The sequence below is a fragment of the Eubalaena glacialis genome, chromosome 12 (assembly GCF_028564815.1).
Source record: "Eubalaena glacialis isolate mEubGla1 chromosome 12, mEubGla1.1.hap2.+ XY, whole genome shotgun sequence".
Taxonomy (NCBI): Eukaryota; Metazoa; Chordata; class Mammalia; order Artiodactyla; family Balaenidae; genus Eubalaena; species Eubalaena glacialis.
Window position 1 is genome coordinate 44,425,649 of NC_083727.1, and position 12,992 is coordinate 44,438,640.

A 12,992-nucleotide genomic window follows, 5' to 3' on the forward strand; every position below is an offset into this window, starting at 1 on the left:
TCTCCCTATATGATTTTTATTTTAAAAGAAATATGATAACTGCTTAAAAATCCTAGATATGATTAGCTAATTTCTCTTAAGAAAATGTTTGCATAATACAAGTAGTCTTTGTGATTATCTAACAAAATTGTCTTCATTCATTAGCATCAACTGTCCTTAGCCTTGTGTCAAGTGACAGATATCATTTACATTTTAGGAATAAAGAAGAATAATTAATTAATTTTTATGCCCATATTTTAAAGTGAATGTGTTATATTTTAATAGGACAAATGAAATTATTGCTCCTCTTTTTAGTACTAAAGTATTTACCTTGTGTCTAATACTTTTCTTCATTTGCTGATCAATTTATACCTGCACCTGTATTTCTTCTTTTCCATTTTGTCATTATATAGAATTCCTGAAACATATGTTCCCACTGAGCTAGTAGCCCTGATGTTAGTTTACATTACACAAATGATAACTGATAAGGAAATGATGGGATTAAGTTGTTCAGGGACTTGCAATAACTTACTATGATAAGAGCAGCTGCCATATCAGTTTTATTAACCCACTAAATCACTACTAATAAATAAGATAATAGCTTTTATCCGTCATGTCTGAAAACCAAGATTTGACTGATCAAAGTCTACAAGAAATTAAAATGTAACTTCAAATCAAACAGTTTACTGTGTGCATGAAATCTCATGAAATCTATTCGGTGGGCTCAACTGTGTTCTCCCTTACCCTGCTGAGCCATTTTGAGCAAGGGTGGGACACGGCCTCTTTTGCTAATCATTGTATCTTTAGGGCCTAGTCAGCACCAGGACAGACGTAAAATGTTTACTAAATAAATGAATATTAATAGTGAAATTTTTTTGACAGCATGTACCCTATCTTACTATTGTTTGCACCTCAAAAACTCTTTGGCACCATGCTTTGTCATCAATATAAATATGAACGGATTGATTACCCTTGCTATAATAGATTCATAACATAAAATAGGCAAGAATTACTTTTCATTAGATACTCTTTGTACCTATAGAATTTTGATTCATTTTTATTTATTCAAAATCTAAATTTAAAAATTTTGGGACTTCCCTGGTGGCCCAGTGGTTAAGAATCTGCCTGCCAATGCAGGGGACACGGGTTCGAGCCCTGATCCAGAAAGATGCCACGTGCCGCAGAGCAACTAAGCCCGTGCGCCACAACTACAGAGCCTGTGCTCTACAGCCCATGAGCCACAACTACTGAGCCCGGGTGCCACAACTACTGAAGCCCACACGCCTAGAGCCCTTGCTCCGCAACAAAGAAAAGCCACAGCAATGAGAAGCCCAAGCACTGCAGTAGCCCCCGCGATGCAACTAGAGGAAGCCCGCACGCAGCAACGAAGACCCAACACAGCCAAAAATAAAAAAATAAATAAATAAATTTATTAAAAAAAAAAAATTTTGCACAGGAAAAAAAATCAGGGTATATTATTAGCATTGGTGGTAAATCAAAGAGTAGAAAAGAAAAACACAAAAGCAAAGTCAGTTTTTATCTTGATTTTGAGAACATGCAGAATCTGCCATTGGGATTGTTGGTTTTCTTGGCAGGGAGGGGATGGTAAGAGAAAATGAAGGGATGGAGCGCAGAGCTTATTATTTATTTATAAATTAATTAATACCAAATTTATTCATATATTAGAAATAATTCAATGATATTTAGTGATAGTATGTTTTGGGCACTACAACAATACAAAGTTTTACAAAATTACTAGTAAAATTGGGAGAAATTATAAATTCCTGTTTCTCCAAAATATGCTTACTTCTTCATTTATATTTCTATATCAATTGTTCATATTTCCATATACATAAAAAAGTTTTGCATCAAATGTAAATTTTTGAAATATTAAACATCCAATAGAAATGATGATTGTGAAGATAATAGACCAACACAGAGAACATTTTGGACAAAAATTAAAAGCAGAAAGCAAAATTGTGTTTGTGCTACAAATTTGCTTTTATAGAAAACATAAATATCTCTAAACAAATATAAAATAATTTAAAATGCATTATGATTGATGCTTGAGAAATGTTGTTAGCTCTCTGAAGAAGAATCTAATATACTAATTAACATTTAAAACTGTTAGATCAGAAAAAATAAATAAGGAACCTCCATACTGTTCTCCATAGTAGCTGTATCAATTTACATTCCCACCAACAGTGCAAGAGGGTTCCCTTTTCTCCACACCGTCTCCAGCATTTATTGTTTGTAGATTTTTTGATGATGGCCATTCTGACTGGTGTGAGATGATATCTCACTGTAGTTTTGATTTGCATTTCTCTAATGATTAGTGATGTTGAGCATTCTTTCATGTGTTTGCTGGCAATCTGTATATCTCCTTTGGAGAAATGTCTATTTAAGTCTTCTGCCCATTTTTGGACTGGGTTGTTTGTTTTTTTGATATTGAGCTGCATGAGTTGCTTGTATGTTTTGGAGATTAATGGAACAAAACGGAGTTATTTGTAGTGAGGTGGATGGACCTAGAGACTGTCATACAGAGTGAAGTAAGTCAGAAAGAGAAAAACAAATACCGTATGCTAACACATATATATGGAATCTAAAAAAAAAAAAAGAAAAAAGAAAATGGTCAGAAGAACCTAGGGGCAAGATGGGAATAAAGATGCAGACCTACTAGAGAATGGACTTGAGGATACGGGGAGGGGGAAGGGTAAGCTGGGACAAAGTGAGACAGTGGCATGGACATATATACACTACCAAACGTAAAATAGATAGCTAGTGGGAAGCAGCCGCATAGCACAGGGAGATCAGCTCGGTGCTTTGTGACCACCTGGAGGGGTGGGATGGGGAGGGTGGGAGGGAGGGAGATGCAAGAGGGAGGAGATATGGGGATATATGTATATGTATAACTGATTCACTTTGTTATAAAGCAGAAACTGACACACCATTGTAAAGCAATTATACTCTAATAAAGATGTTAAAAAAAAAAGAAAAAATAAATAAAATTCATACCTCAAAAACTCAAAAGTTCAATTAAACAATATTTTGTTGATATGACTGATATAGGAAAGAAGACGCTTTATCAGTTGACAAAGCACAAACTTTAGAGCCAGATAAACCTTGATCTAAATGCCAACATTGTTATTTTATAGTATCTGTGTGGCCTTGAGCAAGTCAATGATCTTTGAACTGCAGTTTCCTCCTTTGTAAAACACGGTAATTCCAATCTTGTATTGTCATTGTGAGGATTAGAGAGTGTGTGTGTCTGTGTGCGTGTGTGTGCTGCTCAGTAAATAATAACTTTTACTTGCATTGCTGATTTTTGGATGCACTGTGAATATCATATTATTAATTTTATATTATTATTATTATTATTAATAATTTCATTACTATTAAGGATAGTGAGGTTGAAAGCATATTCAAGTCTCCATTCATTCCTATACTTTTTCATTTAGTTCTCACACCACACCTGTATATAATGGCATATCCAACTTATTGATGAAAAGCTGAACTGCTCATCTAGTTGTATATGGGAATATGGGATTAAAGCTCAGATTTGTCCAATTTTAAACCTCATGCTCCTAACCACTAGGCAACCCTGCCTTTTGATATATTATCTTCCAAGATAAAAAAATCTAAGGGTATTTCTTGGAAATAAATAAAGTCAGGAAAAGTATCTCGCTAAGAATAATTACATCAGAATATTACCAATGACAAAATACACAAACTCTACATCTTGCCATATCTTTCAAAATACTTAGTTTACATATAGAAAAAAATTTTGCCCATGATATGAAAATACCAAAAATATAATATGCAAGTTATAAAAAGCAAATGGCACATCAGGTAAGTAGGAAAAAATTCAAATTGTTAATGCTATACTCTTGGGCATCTGCTCTCAGATATCAAACAAATTGCCTGAAGTCACTACATACTGTTACAACATAAACCTACACACTGGAGCCTCACTGTGTCACAATGGACAAGGTTAATGATTCATCCCTAATCCTAAAGGCTCCTTCTAGGATTAATTGACTTTCTCTGCAGCCTGCCTGCCTGTCCTCTTGTAGATCCTGTGAAGAGGATTTCTCTGCATTGCTTTGCCTCTTTTCCCACTATCTATCTATCTCAAACACTATCTAATCTTTTCTCTACCTACACAAATCAGTAGGAATCAGTTCAGTAGAAATTAGGCAGTTAAACTGATTCGACTTTGAAAAAAAGCTGACTTGATTAGAAGGAATGAGCCCATTTTGTATTTTTCAATCTGGCATTTCATTTCTCAGGCCACAATACTATTAACATTAATAGGAATCAATTAAATAGATATAAATTGATAATCTATTATGTAGCAGACCACAGAAATAGTATGAAAATGGGTGAGACAAAGTCTCCGTCCTCAAAATACCACCTTTTGAGGGGAGGAGATAAGTTAATTTCGCATTAGGGTAGATAAGTTAATTTCGCATTAGGGTAGGTATCAAAAACTGCTAAGAGGGTGCAAAGAAAAGCCTACAAAACATCAAGAGGCTAAGAAAAGATTCAAAAGAAGAGGAAGTTCAGGAGACATTCTTTTAAATGGATAGGATTTCAACACACCTCTAGGGGAAAGGGCATTTTTCGTGGAGGAAGACAGCATGAACAAAACAGTGGTGGTTGAGAGGGAAGCAAAGGGGACTGGGCAATAAATTGGTGAGAGCGTAGGCTGCATGCTGAAAAGTGAGAAGTAGACGATAAGGTAAGAAAATGGTTTGGGACTAAATCATAATGGACCTTGAATGTCAAGGTGAGAAAAGTTTGTCATGAGCAGGTGAAAATGTCTGAGGATGACAGAGAAATGATTGAATCTGAACTTCAGAAGGTCAGTTTGGAAGAATGGTATTGAACGGACTAAAAAGACAGAGTCAAGGCCAGTTTTTGAAAGTGAGAATGCAGAGAGAGATTCAAGAGAATTCATAATAAAGTAGGATCTATTCTTTTGGCAAGTGACTGAGCCAAAAGACTGAGCTAGCCAATAGAATAGCCGCAAGTTACATGTGGGTATTAAGCATCTGAAATGTGACTAGTCTGAATTGTGACGTGCTGTAGGTATAAAATACACACGGGATCTCAAACACTTGGTAGGAAAGAAAGCATGTAAAATATTTCATTAATAATTTTAATTTTTATTATATGGTTAAACGATCATGTTTTGGATATGTTGGATTAAATAAAACATAGTAAAATCAGTTTCATCTGTTCCATCTTACTTTTTTAATGTGGCTACCAGAAATTTTTGATTTAGATATGTGGTCACATTATATTTCTTTGGACAATGCTGAACTGGATGTTAGAGCCGAAGGAGACACTGGACAAACTAGAAAATAAGTGGCAGAAGAGGGAAGAGGACTTGGCAGTGTTGCAACAGAGAAGCTGTAAGGGAAGTTTTATGTATTTATTTATTGTAAGAAGACATTATCATCAGGTTCAAATGCTAGACAGGTGCCTAGGAAGATCAGTAACAGTAAAAACGAGCCATTGAGTTTTTGCCCAGGTAAAGAAATGGACAGGACAGAGGCATGTGATCAGTGGTAAGGCAAGTGAGCAGATAGCTACTCTCAAGAAATAGCAGAGAGAAGAAAAATAACAGAGCAATAACAAAGAGTATAGCAGGTCTGAGACGATTTCATTTTATCAACACAGAAGAGATCTGGATATGTTTGTAGACAGAAGGAAAGGAATAACTAAAAACACGGTGGACAGAAGAAATAATGGATGAACATGAACCTGTAACTGGGGGTTCTACAGAGGTTGCCACAAGAGATAAGTAAAGCTAAAGTTATCAAGAGAGAGAATACATGACTGCTTACTTTATATTTATATTTCCATTGAGTCATATGGGCATGTCATTTGTCTTGAAGGGAAAAGAGGGGAATATAAAGAAACTATTATCTGGGAAAGAAAACCAGAGGAAGAACCTGGACCATGTGCAACCCCTGGCTTTGGCCTTGCTCTTTGGAAGTGTTGTGGACTCCATTTGGTCACTTATGTAGCTGTATGTATTTCCGTTTCATGACACTGGTACCTTCAGTCGTGGCTTTAAGATTATAAAAATGATTCATTTAGATTATTTCATCAGAAAAAATAATATATTATGATTTTTCTATGTAAATTTTGCTTTTTAAACATTATTCTAAAATCCACTTATTTTTCTTTTTAGGTCTTAGAGTTGGTAAAAGTCTGCTTTATCAAGAAGAGAATACCTAGTTCTATTCATTGATAAAGACAATACTTGTTTCACATTGCATTAGTCTTCATATACAATGCATCATATGTACAGATCTGAAATGTGCTCATCCACGTGTCTTACTTTGAATGGCCTCTTGTTCCAAGCCGCCGAGTCGTCAACAGGGGAAATTTTTGACGAATTGTCTAAAAAGAAAGTCAATTACTTTAGTTTTTAGAAAGTGCATGGTTCTGTTGCAAGCCTCTCATATTCAATTAATTCTAGAAAGCAAAGGTTGAACTTTGAGTAAATCTTTAATCTGGAAAAAATAATATCATACACATATTGATACATAATGACACATCAGCAAAGGGAGGGAGGTGCTTTTTTGATGACATTGTTCTACTGCCCTTTTCTCAATGTCCAAAGCAGATCATACCAATATCTGCTCTTGCTTGATGTTACTGCCAAAGCAATTATTACTTCATGTCTGTGCTTTGTGGGAAGATTTGGGTTTCTTTATAGTAATTCTTTGCAGAGATTTACCCACAATTAAGTATCTGTCTCCAACCCGGAAAGGACATGGAAATTTTCTTTGCCTTACCAGATCTTCACAGCCATGTTTGAAACTTTTTCTTTTCTACGTTCCTTTCTCTAAATTGGCTAAAAGTTAGCATTTGATTAAAGAACAAAAATCTCTTCTACATAAAACAAGGTTTTTAACCTGAATCTTAGGAGATCTATACATGATCTTCTAAAGGCTCCATGGCAAACTCTGTGTATTAATATGTGTTAATTTCTTGGGGACTGGTTCTGTAGTTTTTATCAGATTCTCAAGGTGTTTTATGGCTCCCCAAACAGTTAAGAATGACTGCCATAAGGGGGACTAATAAAATATTAAAGCTAAAATGGATATTAGAAGTTGTCTTATGCAGCCTCCTCATTTTACAGAATGAGTGAACTGAGTTTTGAGGAAGTTTAGTGCTTTTCAGGTCTCGCGACAAATTAGAGTCTAGGCTAGCACCTAAATCACTGGATTACCATGCTCTTATCACACTGTCTCCTGTAAATGATAGGTTTTCAAAATAAATTAATAAATTATTTTAGTTTAAAAAAACCGGGAAGCCAGACCATAGTAATCATTATTTTCTAGACAACGAGTCCCTCTACAGGTTAGAATTTGGATTTCAGTTTATAAGAGATGCAATATTTGAGATCTAAGCTTCTTACAATTTTTCTGGGATATCCTTGGTTCTTAGGTAATACAGCAAGACAAGAATCTCAAAGAACAAGGCTCTCCCAAGAGATTGATATTGTTTCCTGATTCTTAAAATGAGATCAACATATGTAAGTGCAGTAATGTCAGCTATATAGATTCCCATCCTAACCACACAGGTTGGGTAAAAAGGAATGTTTTTAAATGAGAGAAATTTAACCAATCCCATCACAACATCTTGGAGTTTGGAGTGTAAATATACTTAGAGAAAATGGAGAATTAGGAGAACTATTTATGAAATAGAATAAACACAGTCACCAATTACATTAACAAGATACTTGTCACCTCCACTTAATTCTGCTTCTCAATACAGGCCATACCATACTCTTTAATGTATCCATCTTTGAAAGGAAATATTATTGCTCAAATAGAGCTTCCTTTAAGGTCACATTAAATCTTCTAATAGCCAGGGTTCTAATATTCAAAGCATATAGTAATTCAAGGTAAAACAAATAGTAGGTAAAATCTAGGTTAAACATATAATAGTTCCAAATACAGCCAAGAGATTTCATTTACAAAACAGATTTCTTAATATGCTATAAGAAAATTTGAACAGATAAGTTTGTTTCCATACTGTCTGCCTGACATGACTTCAGTTGTAAGGTAGTATAGCCAATATGTGTTATTTACCTTTCCAAAGGTGGCCGCGCAGGCTGGCTCCAGTTTCTCTTTCCGGCAGAAATCTAAATAGTGTGCATAAAGGATGCACCGTGGTAAGCAAACTCCTTCACATACAATGTAATTCTCTTCAAGCCTAAGAAAAAGGGCAAAGAATTAAGTCAAACCTTTTCTTTATTTCTTCTTTCCTTTCCCCTCTCACGTTGATTTAATGCTCCTTTTGAATACAGACTCTATACAAATGAGTTCTTGAGCAGACATGAGTAGACTTATTTATTCTGGATAATATTAAAAATATGATCACAAGGATTAAGGTTAGAAGAGCAAGAACCCCAATGAACACTTGCTAGTGCGGTTAAAATACCATGGCTAAGACAAAACCACTCCTGCCTGGTCCACATCCCAAAGAATAGGTCTTACTTCTGTGTAAGTCTTCCCTGTTCATCACGCTTTGCTCTGTGATAATCAAATATGAATAGTGAAATTGAAGGTCATGGTTTTTAAAAATAACATTCTCAACACTAAACATTCTCTTACTTCTGTGTAAGTCTTCCCTGTTCATCACGCTTTGCTCTGTGATAATCAAATATGAATAGTGAAATTGAAGGTGATGGTTTTTAAAAATAACATTCTCAACACTAAAGGGCTGCCAGGCTTCAGGTTGGCAAATGTCTATAATCTCTTACTTTCATTCACAAACTAGTTCCAACACTGAATAGTTAGGGAAGCATGGTGATACATTTATTTGCAAAATACATAAGAGTAAATTAACTTCACTTAAGTTTGAAATGGTACTGATCTATTTCTATCTCTACACTTTTTACTGTAATCAGTACTTACAATTACCTAAAAGATCCTGTACACTCGAAACATACTGTTATTCTCTATAGATGGCCCCAAACATGACATATAAATTCAGCTCCATATTATAAACATAATTATATAAACTTTGAAAATTTAGAAGTAATTCCATTTAATTTGGATGCCTGCAATTACAATTACACACAATTTATATAAATGTAATAACATATTTAAGTGTTATAAATATCTGAACAGCAATCAGGAAATCAGAACTTGTAGATTCTACTCTCAATTTTTCTAACCTTTCAGTAGATGATATTGGCTAAAATTTACTTATAGTCTTTTTATGTATAGTAAAATCATAATCACTACTATACAAGAGCAATGCAATATAGAATATGCATTCAGATTAAAACTGAGTGAAACTCTTCTAAACTCTTTAGATGTCTGATTTAACACGTTCCCAAGGTGCATGAGATAAAAGCTACAGGACGTGTTTCCTAAGCAGGTAAAGCATCAGACATCCATTTTTCTATGACAAAGGAAAAAAAAGAATCAAAATCCAATGAAATTTGCATACATAAAACCAAACACCTAGTTGACAGTGAAAATTGAAGTTAGACAGATTTTTCACTTTAATTTTCAATTCTACTGTTTAACATCCCTGCTATAATCTATAACCTTAAGGAAAAAATTACCAGAAGGTAAATAACTCACCTAGGCTATTTTTTTTTTAATTATGTAACATTTTTTTAAGAGAGAGTATGGAGAATTCAAACAAAATGACAACATTTTATAGTTTCAAAAAATATGAAAACCACTGAGAAATATTCAACTATTTACAACTATATTTTAATGACACGCATATAATGCCCACTTTTTCACCTGGCTATTTTGATGGTGTAGGCATTATTTTTGTCTTCAAAATACTGAAAAATCCTAGACATAAGTATAATGTTAATTTGGGGTATGACGTTTTTTCTTTAATTGTAATGCATTTATATTTATAAAATAAAAACCCAAGTTTGTTTCCATTCATTCAAGTTGAACTGAATAATGCAAATGATCATTCAAAAGACCTTCATAACATACCTGAAGTCAAAATCTTTTAGCTCCAATTATCCTAAAGAAAATAGTTGTGTCCTAAATATTTCAGATAATTAGCTCAACTATTTACTGCTCTAGTATATTCTTAACCAGTAAATGTGATATCAACTTCAATAGTTAAACCGTAATTTTAGAAAGATATTTAGTTTATATTTCAAATATTTGAAAGAGTTAAGGATATAATTACAAAAATTTACTACATGCAAATTGTAATTCAGTGTTTAAATAAAATAAGATGTACTAGTTTTTTTAAGATACTGTTTTTTCTATTGTATTTTTCTAAGATTTAGATCACACTTTACATATAAACAGATTATGTAACTTATCAGCAAATAGACATTTTTACTTATTTGCGTCTTATTTGGAATTTGGGAGGAAATTTATAGCTCTATTTCTTCACACTACATAGGGAAGATTAATGTTATGTTTTTACTTTAAATTTCTCTTCCTTTTAGAATATTGTAAAATGTTCTGTATATGTAGAGAGCCTACTGATAAACTCTTGGTTTTAAAAGATTTTCCACAAAATCCAATTAGTGATATTTCACTGTAATAAATCATATGTGAAAGGTAGTTGAACATTTATTTAAGTTAATAGTGTCATCTTAACTGATTTTTCTATGTCTTCTAGTTCAAACACATTTCATCTTATGGCCAATACACAATTTTGAATTTGCCTTCTACGGATAAAGGCACCGTTAAGATCCTTCCTCCTTTTAAATTGTTCTTAAGAATCATGTTTTATAAACATAAAAATAACAAATATATAAGGACTGAATTGATTGCATGTTAAGCAAATAATACAAAATTCATTATTGCTTACATTCGAAGAAATTATAGTTTTAGTCAATAATGAACAGAGTGATGGTTTTTATTTGTATTGCAGATCATTTTTCACCAGTACCAGAGTATGTCTGTATACCAAATATTCAGTGAAAACAATTTTTGGATGAATTTCTAATCGGTCTTTTAAACTTCTCCAATAAAGTCTGAGGGAGAAGCAAATTGAGAAAAGCAAAGAATCTGAATATACTGACTTTAAAAATTCAACAGGTGCTTAAGGGTATCCTTGGGCGAGTCTTACCACTGCAGGGTGAGCTGAGTCTGCTTCTTTTTATCCTTCATAATCTGCGTGATGGTTTTCTTCTGAGAGAGGTGTGGATCGGTTGCTTTGGTTTTGCTGTCTTGATTGTCTGCAACCTCTTCTTCAGAGGAAAAGTTATCATTGCTTAAATGCATTTCTGATTGCAAGTTGAAAAGATGATAAATAAAATCAGAATATAAAATCAATTAATTAGCCTCTAAATGTATCTTGGCGTCAAACAGGGTGGCCTATGGGGCGTTCAGAGGAGAGCTGTGAAAAATCCTTTCGACTTAATTTCTATTTAACAATCATTTTCCTAGGGGAAATACATGCACGTTTGCGGTATGTTTCTTTTTATTATCGGATGCCCTGTAAAAAATACATCCGCGTCCCAATCACGTCCCGGGAGGGGGCAGAGCACTCACCGGCTTTAACTCCCACCGGCAGCTCCGGGTCGTCCCCTTTCTCCCCGCTGCCCAGCGCACCCCCGGGCTGCGCTTCAGCCGCCAGGTACACCCTTTCTTCGGGGAAAACGAGCAAACCCTTGCTCAGGAGCTGCACACAACACTCCTCCTGGACTTCGGGGGAAACCTGGGGAGAAGCCTGCACCTGCAGGAAGGCGTCTTCCAGCTCCGGGACCTTGGCCATCCTCCTGGCCACGGAGACTCGGGCACCCGCCGCTTGACCGGCTCCCAGCGGAGCCCCGAAGCCGGGGCGGGGCGGGGCGGGGCGGGGCTGGGGACCCGGGGCCGCTGGGGCGGGGACGGAGGCTGCGGCTCGGGATCCCCCGGGCGTCGCGGAGAAGGAAGGCCGCGCACAGGTACAGCTCGGACCGCCCTGGGAACTGGGTGGGCCGAGGCGGGACTGCCTCTCTCCACCTGTCTGCCATCCTGGCAGATGCTCAGCTTGGAACTCACTTCCTCACCTGCGCTCGTCGAGCCTGAGCAATGGAGTCCCATTCCCCACATCTCCTTTCCCCTCTTTCCTCCTTTTCTCTCATCTTGCCCTGGGACCGAGCACTCTTTCCCCACCCAAAGCTCCCAGAAAGAACCAAGAAAGCGCCACTGTCATCTTCGGGGGAAAAGCGACTGTCCCCATCTCTACTCTAAGGAGACAACAAGGATGCTTCCGTGGACAGCCTTGACTCTGCAGGCCCAGGCCAGGAGAGGAAGACCCCAGAGCACCGCTCAGTCTTTGCACAACATGTCCTCGGTTGATTTATTCCTGGAGTAATCCTAGGGGGTGGTGAGGGCCCTTCTCAGTGACTTGGGACAGACGCCATCGCATCCCACGAGTGTCCAGAGGGCCCTGCTCCCGGGCGCAGAATGCCGGGCCTCTCTGCCCTCCAGGATCTGGCCCTGAGCTTGGAGGAAAAGATGCATTCACTCCCTACATGTTTTGTAATTTAAACCCGTCCCTGACGATTCCTTACCTCTTATACCTAGTAGTAGTGCAATGGACGTTTGTTGAAATGAAAAATGAAAGAAATCGCCATATTTCATTTCCAATCCAAAACGGCAAGAAAGTCATGTGGTGGAAAATATCTTGTTCTCTCTTTAAGAAGGAAAAGTCAATAGACTTGGGGTCTCTGTTGCCTGACTGCCACATAATCCTTCATTCCTTCCATCTTCTGTTCTTTTGACAGATAATGCCCTGTGCTTGCTATCTACATGCTTAGTGCTCTCCAGAAAGAGCAAGAATCCTGCTTTGCTTCACATCGCCTCACCACAACCTGCAACCTGTCACCCTCATTTGGAGCATTAGAAAGATAAATCACCCCTGAAGTTTAATTTAATATTAAACTATATTACATCAAAATATAACAGAAAAAACAAAATGGGACCCAAGGTGAAAGATGGCTGAAGGGTGGATTTGGGGGAGGAGTAATACAATCTAAGAGCATTAACTTGCCTAGGTGG

General features: G+C 36.3%; 1 protein-coding gene across 1 annotated transcript in view; it reads right to left on the reverse strand.

Annotated features, from left to right (window-relative positions):
* RFX6 (regulatory factor X6) overlaps positions 1-11,721 on the reverse strand; it is a 55,286-nt gene extending 43,565 nt beyond the window's left edge. The window contains exons 1-4 of the mRNA XM_061207457.1: positions 11,499-11,721; positions 11,074-11,230; positions 8,094-8,217; positions 6,332-6,393 (exon numbers count right to left, since the gene is read on the reverse strand). Of these exons, the coding sequence (XP_061063440.1) occupies positions 6,332-6,393; positions 8,094-8,217; positions 11,074-11,230; positions 11,499-11,721 (566 nt within the window). The remainder of the gene's footprint in view (positions 1-6,331; positions 6,394-8,093; positions 8,218-11,073; positions 11,231-11,498) is intronic.
* Positions 11,722-12,992: the final 1,271 nt, after the last annotated feature.